The 15,143-nt window shown below is 46.5% G+C and overlaps 1 protein-coding gene across 1 annotated transcript in view; it reads right to left on the bottom strand.

Moving 5' to 3' along the window:
* Positions 1-1,312: 1,312 nt before the first annotated feature.
* The window catches only part of LOC144829407 (transcription initiation factor TFIID subunit 9-like), a 113,206-nt gene continuing 99,375 nt past the window's right edge, over positions 1,313-15,143 (bottom strand). Inside the window, exons 6-7 of the mRNA XM_078688527.1 lie at positions 12,322-12,432; positions 1,313-2,085 (exon numbers count right to left, since the gene is read on the bottom strand). Of these exons, the coding sequence (XP_078544653.1) occupies positions 1,922-2,085; positions 12,322-12,432 (275 nt within the window). The 3' untranslated portion in view covers positions 1,313-1,921. The remainder of the gene's footprint in view (positions 2,086-12,321; positions 12,433-15,143) is intronic.

Here is a 15,143-nt window from a genome sequence, read left to right as displayed (position 1 = left end):
TCTCAGCTAATAACTCAATTGCTTTCAGGAGCCTAAAAATCAAAAATTGAGGTATTTTTGCAAAAGGCACAAATTGTCTCTATCACGGAAATATTCAGGCACACAAACCGAGACAGAAAACCCGGACTCACATTGAGGCAATGAAGAGGAAGGTCTAGACTGGTGAAAGAAAGCGCAGAATTCATTTTTAAAAGTGTGTTTTCTCTGGAACCAACCTGGCACCTTGCGTCCTAATTTGAGTACACAGTGCTTGAATGGGCTAAAGTAATTGCATGTAAAGCACATTATTGAACAATAATGAAAATAAATCCATCAGCTATTCTAAATTAAAAGCATCTTATATGGCCCAAGCAAAAGTGCTATAGGAGGGCCCTAAAAGACATAAGGCAAAATATAGGACAGAATCTGGTTATAATGCTGCTGCTTACATGTCAGGAAGTGAGAAGACATTTTGGGTGTGGAGAAATTGCTAACATTTACACAGACAAATTCACATGGGTCTAGTCGATTTGATACTTTTAAGAACAGAAGACACCCATGGTTTTTCTGGTCTATAAAGGCAATGTGACTGATCCTTATTGGAGACCAGATAAAATAGGGAACAGCAAATATTTTGGATTTTACATCAATCTGTGCTGCCTGCGGAAGGTGAGAGCATTATTGTTGATCCATTAGAGACAAACCTGAAGATACGGAGAAGGATGACAAAAACAAAACATTAACTACATGCTGAGTAAAGCTTGGCCAGAGACGTGGTAGAAAAACTGTAATGCTCTGAAGAAACAAGTGCGTTATGAATGGAGAGAACGGAGGCAAAAAGGTCTAGGTGCATGGGGAATACAAATGGGTCAACAGTTCTGGGTGGTCAGGACAGACTGCTATGTGTTGTGGAAGTGGAAGCTAGGACATTAACACACATAGCCCCACCATAATGTTGTTGCAGGGAAAGCTGGCACTAATACGTGGAGGAGTTTGTCGGGCCAGACGGTATACCAGAAGCCCCTACTCTTGCTCACTGATAGTCGAATTCTCTTTATGGTCGATGAGTATTGCAGTCAACTCTCAAGTATCCCCTTTGGGGCGTATTAAGAAATGCAGATATTGTCACACTACTAAGTAACTAAAAGGTAAGACATCTTTTACCAGGAAATCCAAAACCAAAAAGGAAATGTTCTCATCAAAAACAGCAATCACAAAATCATTTGTCATTATGGAGGATAGTGCACTGCAGTTGATCCATATGTTAAGAGAGTGAAGCAAACACATTTCCGACATATACAGTTGAAACATGAAAAAGGCTATAACCATTGGCAACAGCTCTGTATTTTTTTTTTTATTTAAAGGCAAAATGGTTTAGGTTATTTTCGCCTGCGTTTTTAGTAATTTACAACGAGAATTTGAATTAAGTTGTCATTATTATAAAGTGGTAAAGTAGTGACACAATGTAAACAGTCCGAATTTAAATTTGAAGCATTTGCAAGTGACAAAAACTGAAGGTTCATTTAAATTTAAAAAAATCAAAACAATTTTACTTTTTTTATTTTTTTAGAAAAATATATCTACACAAAGACAACAGAAAAGGACTTATCTAAAAAAAGCATAACATTTAAACATGCTAATACCATATGAAGAGCCAGTTCTCAATTTCAAATTACAATTATCAAAAGTGGATGAACAATCAAAGCTGCTCTATGGAAAAAGAAACAAATTAAATTCCTCGGTTCCATCAAACAGACTTAACATGATGGCATTCTATGTGAAGACAAGTGCAAAGTCCAATGTGACCCATCCCTGTTCCCCACATACTTGACCTAAATGTTGGGAAGTTACAGTTCGTGGAAAACGCTCTATAACGAATTGGCAGCAAACTACACACAGACAATTCTATTTTTCTAAAACAAAAAGTTCAACCACCAGCAGCTTAGAGCGCATCATAGTCCTCGTCATCTTCGTGTTTCCTCTTCAGTGGATTTGATTCAGCCGCATTCTGTGAGGATACCATGTTTGTTGTGATGAGGATGTTCTTTGACCCAATTAACGAAGGATTGATAAGAACATTTTGGACTGTAGGGGTAGTGGTAGTTGCTGCAGTATAGAAGAGAGAACAAACATTGATTTCATATGTTAAGACACTCAATTCTAATGAACTAGTAACGGTCAATATACAGCACAAGTATTGGACCTAACTATATCAAAACCTTTTCATCAACTACAGGATAAGTGAGAGTGTAAGAGGATGGCTTAGTATACAGTGCACATTTAATTAAGTGATGTACCTTGCACTAATCCAGGCAACCCTCATGGTGATTTTAGTGGTCTTTGATAATAACCATAGAACGCTCTCAAAGTGGTAGCCGTGGAGAGCAGCCTTCAGGCTTATCTTGAAGAGTGTTAAGCAGCTTGTTACACCAGTTTAATCATGTACTTTAGGTTAAACGACAAAGAACTACACATTGTATGTATGAATGTATAAATTTTTATTACACAACACTCACCAGCACATTGTAATATCTCCTACATGGAGATAGCAACTCAAATACACAACACTACTTCAATTGCAATAAGGTAAGTAGCACAAAATACAGGGGTCTCCAGGTGATAAGAAAACCATATATGAAGGAAGTGGAATGCAAACTGCAGGAGAGGACAGGACTTGGACAAGAATATTCAGAGGAGCTGGGGACACAGGGAACCACCCATGGTAAGTACCTAGGAACCCCACAGAGGCTGTGTGCAGAGGGGGAACACAGCCACGTGTCCAATGGAAGTCAGGGGAGATGTCACGTTAACAGTTTTGCAGAAAACTGACCCTTTCATCGGACCTTGAAGAATTACTTTGGAGAACGGAAGGATGGAGAGCCACCCCACCTGTGAATGCCCTAGAGACCAGGTTACCCCTACCGAGGAAGCCATATGCATAGGGGTGAAGAGACATCGGAATCCTCCGTAGACAACAACGGAATACTTGGAGAAAAGTGCCTCTGGAGAAGTAAGTGAACAAGTCCGGTGAAATCCAAGGGTAGATTCTGGCAGTGAAGAACCTGCATGCAGAGGGGACAGAGTCTATGCCACTCAGGAGTGACCAGGAGACCACGAAGAACAATGCCCACCGATGTCAGGCGGTTCAGACAAGTTGACAGTGACCATGTCGCTGCAGCTGTGAGGACTAGGCGACGCTGAGGAAGACCAGGAGACATGCAGAAGCTGTCCCACGTCGGATGTCAAACACCCAGGGTTAGGTGTCTGGGGGGAGCACCAACAAGCCTTGGTAGCCGCAACTAACGTGGAGAACGAAGAAGGAGCAAAGTTGGAACTACCTAGGTCCAAGGGACTCACCATAAGCAGAAGAGAAAAAAGAAGACCCTGAGCAAGCAGGGGAGACCACTGAAGCAGAAGACCAAACTCAGGAAAACTTGCAGGCCAAAGGCACATGAATTACAAGAGGACCTCGAGCAGCTCACCAAAAAGGAAGGCCCACAGTGCAGAGGATACAGTGAGGATGCTGCACTTGGCAGGTAGAGATGCTGGAGGCTGGAGCTTCTTGTAGCCCGAAGATCTCAGGAGTGCAGAGCCAACAAGCCTTGTCAATGGCAAGTCAACACAATGCACAGGGGTTCGGTCCCTGGGGTTTAGACAAGGGATACTGGCCTCAAAATCTACTGAGGGAGAGCCTCATAAGCTTGGACTCACTCACAGTGAACTCATGATAAAATGGACTTCATGTGGATTTCACTGGTGTCTGCCTTGTGAGATGAAGCCGCTGTGCTGAAGCCAGGTTAAGGGGCACCGGACTGGTTGCATGTGGACATGTGTGCGCACCCCTGGAAGGACTGTGCTGGGGCGATTCCTGTTGTACGTAGCCCAGGAGTTGGTACAGATAGAACGGTGTGGAAGGGATTATGTAGAGTTGCGTGGTGACAGGGAATAGGCATCATAATGTGGGGAAACACGTAAGGTAGAGTCAGTGTGCTCAACTGTTTCACTGTAGGAACCCTCCATTATTGTCCTATGGAGACAGAGACCACCTGGGGTGGTTTCAGTGCCCTAGGGCCTACAAACTCCAGACAAGCATTAAAGTACACTATAAGCTGTGTACAAAGAAATATTCTCCCGAGTCCAAAGCCATATCTGTATTGCTTATGGGTCATCCAGAAATTACATATTCCTCTGACTCCGCTCATAACCAGAGCCCGGCCGGGTGTGACTCTGCCAAGCTGGATTAATTAACTTCCTCCCCAAGCAGTAGCAGCAGAGGCCTAACCCTTCACTGCAAGCATTCCCGAGGGCAAAGATTTTCTCTCCAGGAGGGAGAGGTTGGGGTGAAGCTGCAGGGTATTAATCAGCAGCTGTTACCCGGACCAGGCACCAGGCTTGCTCCCGGCCATAAAGGAAGGGAGCAAGGGGAGGGAAGGGGCTTTTCAGAGACCATCTGGCATGAGACCCCTGGATGACGCCATCTTGAAGTATCTCAGAGGCCTGTTCAGAAAGTAGGGATCAGGGGCAGAGAGGTGATGGGCTGCTGCAGGATAGAGCAGAAGTGCCTTCCTGCCCGCCCCCCCAACCCCAATTTCTCTTAAAAAGTCTATGTGGTGTGGTCTTGCGGAGGAAGACTAGCGCTAGAGCCTGCCACTATGGGCAGCTGGAAGGAGGAATCCCCTGACCGCCCCAAGACTCTGGACTGTGCCTTTGAGGGAGTCCAGTGCCCGTAAGAGGAAGCCCGGGGACTCTGTGCAAGAAGGAGAGCCAGGTGAAAGGCTAGCACAGGGAGCCAGTGAAGACAGCTCCCTGCTGAGTCACTCTCTTGGAGGCCAGGAGGGTGGTGAAAAGTGCTCCAGATAGCTAGGGTTGATCACCAGGAGCGAGAAGAGGCCATGGTTGTCAAAATCAGCCCTACGGGGCAGATATGCCCCCAGGAAGCCAGATGACCTTTGACCTCAGATCGGACCGACAACGAAGCGCGTGGGGCTCTACCACTGGTCTTTGATGGTAATCCAGGGTGGGTCAGGTCCCGGGGGCTTCTCCCAGAAGAATGTCATGCCGGGGAGCGCCATCACACACCGCGTGAAGGTGCATACAGGACCCAGGCTCTCAATCCGTGGCCCCGCAAAGTAAAGTCTAGGCGCGCTGTCGCGCTCACTGTGAACTGGCCTCCCGGGGACCCAGGAGCCTACCCTGGGCCGTGACGTAACCTGAAGCCGGGGTGCGCCGTCGTGATCCTCCCACGCCCCGTGAAGCGGTTCCTGGGGCCAATTACCCCATCTCTGGGTCCTGCCGAATAGCAATTGCGCCCAAGTGAAGAGATTACTGGGGCCCGGGACCCCTACTCCGGGCCACGCAGAATAAGTCTGAAGAGAGGGGTTGGCCTAACGGCTAAGGCGCTCGACCTCGGACCTGGGGATCTGGGTTCGAGTCTCGGTAACGACGCCAAAAACCTCCTGTGATTCTGGGCAAATCACTTAATCTCCCCGTGCCTAAAAATGAAAGTGTGTCCTCATGTAACGTAACTGGTGCTATGTAAAGCGCTCTGATACCTGATTCGGTTCGGGTCTAGTTTGCGCTATATAAAAAACTCTACATAAAAAAACTCTACAAAGCGCAGTCACGCTCCCTGAGAAGGTGGGAGGGGCCCAGGACCCTTTCCTGGGCGCTGGTGTCAGAGGTGAGAGTGCCATCGCACTCACCCGCAGCAAGAAGGTGGAGGTTGAGTACTGTCGCACTTCCCCGAGGCCCCGCCCCACTGGCCACAGCATCTGTGTCTACCCACAGGAGAGGGCAGATCAGAATGAAGAGCCGGCTCTCGCGGCAGGACACAAGGATGCTGGCCAGGCGGGGAACTGGCGAGAGCAGCCAGGGGTGGGCTCCCCGGGCTGCTCTCCACCTTACGTGCATGGGGGGTGTCCGGGTGAGACTGGACCCCCCGAGAAAGTAAAGATGCAGTGTGAGGTCACCAACGAAAGCAGCGCGGCTCTCCCCGCATAAGGGGGAGAGCGGCTGCTAGAATATTTACGCTTCCAGAAAGAGAGCCCCATAATGCCCTGCTGGGCTTGGACCATGGAAAAGAAAAACCTGCTCGTTTTCAGACCGTGGTGACCTCCGGAAGATAGAGTCACCACCATTTGTTTGCAGAGGGAGCTGCAGGAGCAACGCAGACTCCCCCAGCACAAAAGTAGAATGTCCCCACCCTAAGTCTATGGGGTACTTGACGATAAGAACCCCTCAAGGATTATTCATGTTTTTTCAAGCATACCTAATGCTGGAACTTTTGTTCTTCAGCTGGGAGCTGATGGTTAGGACTACACTGAGGTGTGATAGGCTGAACATGGATTGTCTTCGTGGAGATAACCCCTAGAGGTGGAAATGTGTAATTGCATCAGTGGTGCATTTACGAATGGTGTTCCTTATGGAGATTGGAAGTCACATGTAATATGTGACATGATACGTAATTTGGAAATATGTTGCCAGGCATTCTTGCCAGGATGCCTGGTTGTAATTTCATAATCATGTTATTATAAATGTGATGTCTTTTAGGGGGGGAGATTGACTTGCATTGTTCATGTAATCAGATATGATAAGTACCCGTCATTCTTAGCGATGCCTAGACTGTATGGTCAGTATGAGAGGCTCGCAGTCAGGGTTATGTGTCACTATGGTAGGTGTTCCCATTATAAATGCTTGTTGAAATAATGGGGTGGGCCGCCACTGGGGTGGTGCCAGTGGGAAGGGCCCTCGCTCCAGGTTATGGTCAACCCACTGCATTTGGGGGCAAGATGATGTTCATACATGTGAGTGATGTTACTAGCCCCCGCACTGGGGCATTGTACGCAATGTCAAGAAGTATTCCCAACAGCTTATGTATATTTGTAAAATAATGCATAGTATTGACTAGTGTGTGTGTAAGAAACATACTCTTTCTTTTTGCAAAGAAAAGTACAGAGTGGGCAATCAAATATTGAGTGTTATTTCTGTGTACCTGTAAATGGCGATTACTAGCCCACACCACCTGCCTTGAGTAAGCCTTAGATTGCTCTGCAATGCTACCCTCCGATAGTCAAGCACTACAATGGGGTGTTTGGTTCCCAGTGACGGACAATGTAGACCCATTATTTGTGCAGGCCTCAAAACTAATGCCTCGTTTTCCAACACTAGCCCTTTGTTTTTCTACATACTAGCAGTTTGATAATCAACTGGTGTGAGACTAGAACAGGAAGGTGAAAACAAGATAAAATTTGGAATTCAGCAAGGCCTCATTTGTATAGAAATGTCAAGGCTGTCTCCAATAAACTAGTTGTTGAAATAAAGCAATAGGGAATCCAAGTGTAAAAAAAAAGCGACTAGGTTGTCATCTGTAACACAAGCAAGTATCAGACGAATGAACATTCTGGGATGATTATTCTTGGTCACAGCTAGAGATGCAGAACTGGATAATGGGAAATGTTTTTCTATAAACTTTATAGCGCCTTTGAAGGTCACTCTACAACACACTACAAAATAGTTACTTACCAGTCGTAGTTTTGCACCTTGAAGAGTTTTCTGGATTCAGACGCTGACCATTACTCCATCTAGTGGTTGGGTCTGTAATTATTATTCTTTTTTGTTGTTCTGGGGATCGTTGACCACCATTTGGTGGTAAGGCCATCTCTTGATTTTCTATTTTTTAATAAAGTTCCCACCTGCTTGCTTCATCTCCCATTTCTGGGGAGGCAGGTGGGATGCATATGAATCTGGAAAACTTGAAACTGCAAAACTACTCCTACTGGTAAGTAACCGTTTTGTTTTGCAGCATGATTCCTTTTCTGGATTCACATGCTGTTCTTTAGATTATGTAGCTGTAGCAGTATCCTGTTTGCTGGTTGGTTGGGTTGAAATGTGGGTGTTTCGTGAAGGTGCGTTGCGATGACCAGGCTGCTGCCATGCAGATTTCATCAATGGGTACATTTGCTAGGAATGCAGGTGATGCGCCCTTCTTCCTGGTTGAGTGGGCTCTTGGACGCATAGATAATGTCTTTGCCACTCAGGTGTACCAGGTTTGTATAGTCGCCACTACCCATTGTTCGATTGTTCCCTTAGTCCCTGGTACTCCCTCGCTTGCCCTGGAAAAGGAGACAAATAAAAGGTTTCCTTTACGAAAACCCTTTGTTTCTTGTATATAGTACATAGGTGCCCTTTGCATGTCCAGTGTCTGGAGGGCTCTTGCTGCTGGTGTCTTTGGCTTTTGAAAGAAAGACGGCAGTTGTATGCTTTGGCTGACGTGGTAAGAAGTGTGGATTTGTTCTGAAGAGAGCAATATATGATTTGAATGGAATGGTCGGAGATGCAGGATTATAGCAGTATTGGGGCCCAGTGTTGAGCAACACCCAGGGAAACCTTCAAAAAATTTTGGGGGGAGAAAACTGGAGAACCAGGGAAAGCACAGGTGGTGCAACTTGCTTGGATCTCGCTAGGTTTTCTTACCAAGAATGCCTTGCACACTGAAAAACACAACTTTCTCACAGCACCAGAAGTCCTACTGTTGAGGAAGGTACAAAACTGTGATGTCCATGTGTAGGAGGGTAGGGTCTGCTTCCTATGGTCACCCCCACTTTTTGCTGTGATTCTCTGGTTTCTCGACTTTAATGTGGCTGTGGGCCTGCTAATCAGACCCACAGCCCAGCTGTTCTCTCTCTAAATTGATACCATGCACTTTTAGGTGCATACCAGATTGGTTACTGGGTCACTCGTGAGCATCTGTATAGGGTACCATAGGTACCCAGGGCATAGGTGTACCCTAGGCCTACCAGGGGCTGCAGCATGTATTGTGCCACCCCTGGTTTGCCTTCCAAACTGACACCACAGGTCTGTTCACACAGCCTGGGTAAGGTGGTGTAATCACCCCTTACTTAGATATAGTATACCTATATCTACCTTTACATATAGACACATACACACCTATAAGCCACTCCTATGGTAGGCCTCGACAATCTTTGAGGCAGAGTGCTTGGTTTTATGTGAGAGGGTGCCTTAGCATGAGCTAAGCCCCTCTGCAGCTTTAGGAACCATCTCCTTTTAGCTGTTCTATGATATAGCCATACCAAGTGCATTATAATCCTCGCGGGTAATGCTAACTTTGGTTTGGCTTTATCAAAACATGTTGTGTAAGGTGTCAAACACGTTGGAATACTACCATTCCACCCTTCTAGAGGGAAAAGACATGGATGTTACTGCTTTACCCGGTTGAAGATGAACAGAGCCTCAGCATCACAAAATGGATGCTGCTGCCACAGACACGAGTCTGACCACCTGGTGCTGGGGGAAACTCCAGCAAGGGCGGCCTGGACAATAGGTTTCCTATCCAGGGAGGTGCCAGCAGCTCCCCAGACAGGGGTTTTGTGTATTGGGGCAGGGAGGGCTGCATTCAGTGAATGCATCTAGACACTGCCTGGGGCACACAAGGTGCTCCATGCATAGCCCGGTTCAAACCAGTTGCTGGGGCACTCCAACCCCAGCTCTGGCGCAAAACTGAACAAAGGGAAAGGGGTGTAACCACCCCCTTCTCAGGTCCACTCATAGGAGGGACCTAGGCAGGTAAACCAGGCCCCATCCTTAGTATAAGTATAGGAGCGGTGTCCCCCAGGACTTTAGATTATCCTGGAACAAAACTTAGATACAGAACTCTTGGACCTTCGACATACTATTCTGACTAGAAGACGGAAGACATCTCCCTTGTGGTCAAGGAGTGACCACCCTGTTCAAACAGGCACCAACAGCAACTTTGCCGGTCTGCAGTTTCAAGGCTCCAGGCAGAACCCGAAGACTCTGCGACTCAAGAACTGGACTTCCAGACTTCTCTGACCCCGACCCACATCAAAGCTGAGAACCGTGGCGGACACGAGAGACGTGGGACCGGACATCTTGGACATCCAGCATTTTGCTAACTGCACTCTTTTCCTGAAGCCTCAGTAAGTTGTGCACCGGGGTACGTGAAGCCCCAGGCCCGAGCATCATTTGACCTGAAGCCCAGGCCCCCACACTCTGCGAGTGTCCCGTGTGCCCCGCATTTACATTTGTGCTCGACGCGTCTTCCCGGCTCCTTGCCCGTTGGCTAATGAGCCCCCTTAAGTCGCCATATTGAATCTAACTTGCGATCCTGGTTGCTCCAAGTTCGCCCCAGCTTCCCTATAAAGGAGAAGTGCCACAGACCTTGCTGGTCTGCAACAGAGCCAATCTCGACATACTGCGTGGGTAGCGGTTGCCAAGGCTTGTTCGGTCCAATCCGGATACCGAGGCCGCAGTAATCTAGATCCATCGTGGGACAGCTCGAATCCAGCTCCTGGTCATCGTCGATTCCTCCTGGACCTCGTGGCTGAAGAGACAAACTCACCTTCTTCACCCGACATCGCGTGGTTCCTTCCTGGTCACTGGCTAGTGACCCAGACTCTGTCCCCTCTGCTTTCAGGTTCTTCACATCATCGATCCACCCTTGGATCCACCCTGACACTTTTCCTCTGGTCGCCTGCAGCACTTCTTTGCAGCTCTCCATAGAAAATGACAACGAAACCCGACATCAAAAGACACCTATGCACCTGGCTTCCGTGGGTGAGGTAACACGAGTTCTCTGGTAGTCTCGAGGGTATTGGCCCTCCTAGTGTCTAAGTCTGAAAGGGTTCCATCCTAGTCCATCCGGAAGTGTCCTTAACTTGTAACTTTTACGAACTCCATAGAAAGTTAATGGGAACCCGCGCCTGTGTTTAGACACTGCACGCGGCTCCCGTGGGTCTCCTACTTCTTAACCTTTGATTGCTTAGTGTAGCCCCAGCGATTCTACAGGCCCTACGCCTGCTTTCTAACTGTCACGTGGTACTTATACTACTTTCTTAGTATATGGTTAGTGAGGGCCCTAGGGCATAACGTATACTGTGCAACTTTTTGTGTATTAACTGTGTGACTTGTATTGTATTTTTACCTCTGACCTCATAAAGAGTGCAGAGCGGTTGTGTTTAGATTAAATACATATATATTTGATATATACCTTGTGTGGTGTCCTTTCATTTGGTATTCAAGGGATTATATATGGTAAAACAACTTGCTTAACTCGCCTACTGAAGTCTTAGCCTGAACACTGCTGGTTCATGCTACCACTAGGATAGCTTTCTATAAGGTAGACTTTACAACCACCATCAATAAGGGTCAATTAGGCTGGTGCAAGGTGCCCACTAGAACTAGTGGACATCATTTGCCAGGCTAACTTCTCACATCCATGTGCAGTCAATGAGGTTTCACATGGGCACAATTTTGGCTGGTTCCCTTCTGATGCCATGAGGTCACCAACACACAAGGGGTGCTGTTGTCTTTCAGACAGATATGGGCACAGAGGGTAGCCCACAGTCTCAAATTAAAGATCTTAAGCAAGCAACAATGTCGCAGCTGACATCACAATGCACCTTTACTGTAGTGAAAGGACATTCATTGCAAAGCACTACAAAAGACCCAAGCAGGAGCCTGGTGAATTAATACTTCTCTCTACTAATCAAAAATAGAAAATGACACTTTCTTCACGCTATGGCTTTAAGATTGAGGCTTAAATAAAGCCATTTTTAAACCCTTTAAGTCATAGCTTGAAGAAAGTAAATAAAAGTCATTATTATATGAAAAGCGTATATATTACCGGCAGAATAAATAGAATTGGTATACATGTTCACACCCGTTCTGAGCTACTAAGGTCAACATCCTGGTGGTGCCTAAATATAAATCCAAATCAGAGCAGACAGGCACATTTCAGTAACAAACAAATGCTTCTGGAACGATGTCCCTCCTGAACACCCAGAGAGCACCCATTAGCCTATGAGCTCTTGGGCAAAACTTAAAGCTCACCTATCCTAAAGTACACTTGCATGCTGATTAAGAGGTGTCCTTGAACTAGTAGCTTTTGATAAAAGTGAGTTTTGTTATGAAAAAATGCCCCTGAGGCCTCTACTATGAGGCCGGAGATTAAAAGACACTACCCTGGGTGAATGAGGTGGATTACCAAGAGTGTCTTAGGACCACAATATTGTTGCAGTTTAAACTGGATAGCCAAAGGGGGATGCATCTCTGAGAGGCCCTGGTGCTGTCCATACTTCTGGGTCATCAACAGGTTAGAGAACGTGGGAGGTCAAGTTTCAACCTGCTACCAGCAGACAGAAAATACAGTGTGATCACCAAAGGCAAGAAGACACTGGCCCAGAACCAGGGGATTGCTAAAAGAAAGTGGTGATAATAATTCAGTGAGAGAAGAGAGATAATTGGCAGTGTTTCGGGATCTTCAACATACTGTAGAGGGTAATTCAAAAAGGTGTCAATCTTTACCTGATTTTATTGATGTTTGCGAGGATGGAATCTGTACAGTGAATCTTTGACTTGTCAGTGGCACTGGGTTCCCAACTTTTGTTGACACGGACACAGACTGTGCAGGAGTACCTGGAAACAATGCACAACAAGGAGTTGAACATGTATTGCGTTTGCTATAAGCAATCACTCCTAATAGTTTTATTTAGTCTCTAGAGGACAACCTTATGGAAGACAAAACACATCTCAATGGTTTACTAACAATGTGCATTACAACTACCCCTTTACAGTGAAGTTAAAATGGCGAAGAGAATTATTAAGGGACGATTGTTTACTGACAATATGACAAGAGTGAATAACAAAAGTATGACTAGCATTGTAGTGCATGTCAAGACTGACAATCTTAAGTCTGATTTAAAAAAAAAAAAAAAAGATTATAACAGAGAAAACTCTGAGCTGCAGAGTCGGCACATTCGGCTGGATCATCACCTGCATTCAATAACCAACATCTCGCAGGAGGTCTGCAAATTATCAGAACATTTAAGACCTTCATCGGAGCCTTTAATTCTCAAGTGGCAGCTGTTGCTATGCAACATTTCTGGACATCACCTTCTTTAGTTTTTCTCTCGATTCATATAAAAAAATAAAAAACAATAGGCTCGTTATATGTCCAACTCCTGTATGTTCCTCCTTGAAATACAGCCCATTTTATAGCTCCCAAAAATATTTTTTACATAACTGTTAAAGGACAGGAGCGGGTAGCCCTGACTTGCACGGATATTGGTGTGTTTTCAACAGCTAGGGCCCTGAGTGGGAACAGCCCAGACACTAAAAACCAGTCGGCAGTGCAGGGAGGATGGGCGGGTCAGTATGGAATCTGCGGCTAGATCATGTCTCTACCGGATAAGATAAGTAACCTGTCCAGCTATCATTGCAAAACTATTTAATTTCAGAGATAGGGATCTTCTACTCCAGCTTTCTTGTAGCCGACAACGGTTCTTCTTCGAGGGTCATTCCATATCAGTGTACCCTGATTACATCCAAAGGGTCCAGGAACAGAGAAAGACCTTTGTCGCAGTCAAACGGCGGCTTAGAGACCTGAACTTAAAATACAGCCTTATGCTCCCGGCGAAATTAAGCGTGGAAAGCGAGGGTAATGCCTTGTTCTTTTTCTCGCCGGAGGAGGTGAGAGACTGGTTGGACACCAGGGCCCAGGACCGCACGCTGCAGGTTTCAGATTCGGAGGTCGTTCCGGACTCGGTGGAAACGACGCCGGTCATTGAACTTGGAACCGGAGACCCAGGCAGCGGCCAAGACTGAGCTCTACACGCCTAACAACAAACGTGGAACTGACAGATATGTCTTATGTATATGTGACGGGAAGGGGTCCCAGAAAGACAGGCTCGGGTATTTACTATAGGGGTTCCTAGGAGACTTGCAAAATCTAAGATCATGTGGGTTGCCTCTTGACCTTCTTATTTTCTTTTTTCTATCCTTTAAACTCAGAAAAAAGTACAGGTCACTGCCCTGATTTTTATCCAGCGGTCCTGAAGGCAGCGATATCTTAAATGGGTGCAGAGATTCCCCTTTTTGGAGACTTCAATTGCATATTCGACGGGGAACTGGAGAGAAATCCCCCTAGCGAGAATACTAAACCCCGTATGGCGAGATCCCTCACAGGTATCCTTCAGGGCAAACTCCCACCAAAAGGGAGTTTTCTTGCTTCCCTCCCGCAGCCAAAATCTTCTCCCGTATTGACTACTGTTGCCTCTTTGCTGACCTTTTCTGCTACAACAGAGGGCATTTCCTATTTACCACAATATTTGTCCGACCAAGCGCCATTGTTGCTGACTTTAACCAGCGGACCGGGACGGCCATCCATTCCACAATGGCGGCTTCGAGCGGAGGCCCTTATGGACCCCCCATAAGTACAGACTGTGACGGAGGCCCTCAGGCATTATTTTGGGGAAAACTGTGGAGCCACTAGATTCACCGAGTGGGTGGCCATGATGGTCGTCATTAGGGGGTTTGCAGTAGGATTACATATTGGGTTCAGCATCAGCTTACTGCCGACACCGTCTCTTTAGAAAAATGACTAAAGGCCAATTTTTAACTAGCCTCCTCCCCCCACAACATCCTGATCATACTCTGAGCGCATCCACTGCTCATAACAAGTATTTATAGATGCACTATTAACCAGAGCTTCCCAGACCCGAACCCAGACCTATTAAAGTTGTTCTCTGGTTTTCCGGGCCTTTTTAATCTATTCCCCATCACTGGCTCACTACTGCGTCAACCTTGGGTCAATGCCTCCTGGTGGAAGTTGCATAACCTGAACGACCCAATGATTACGCACACACGTGATCTAAAAGCGGAGAATCAAGATACACCGCTATAACATCGATATACCCATCACGTGCATGAGGGTTTTTACCTTTTGGGACACACCCCTCCGCTCCTGCAAAATACCCAAGGTTGTGCAGGACAAGTGATCCTTTCTCATATTGATTATTGGTTATTAAAGACCATGGAGGACACACTGTAAGAGACTCCGGCCGATGTGGCAGAGTGGACACGGGTCCGAGGGGAGTCATTCGAGGCTTGGTCACGATTAGAGAAGAACAGGTATACCACTTACAGGCAGAGACTACATATGGAGAGGGATAGGTCAGGAGCACTCTTGGCTCGACTACTTCGGACAGAGACGGAGCACATATCTGTGTTACAGCTTCGCAATAGTATGGGGAACATGGTGTACACGCAGGATGCAAATTATAAAAGAATTTGGAACTCACTTACGACAGACATGCTCGACTGCCACCCAGGCTTGACTGCTTGCACTA

Source organism: Lissotriton helveticus, chromosome 4_1, assembly GCF_964261635.1.
Source record: "Lissotriton helveticus chromosome 4_1, aLisHel1.1, whole genome shotgun sequence".
Lineage (NCBI taxonomy): Eukaryota > Metazoa > Chordata > Amphibia > Caudata > Salamandridae > Lissotriton > Lissotriton helveticus.
Note: the sequence above shows the minus strand (reverse complement) of the source record. Positions and strands in the feature narration are given on the sequence as shown.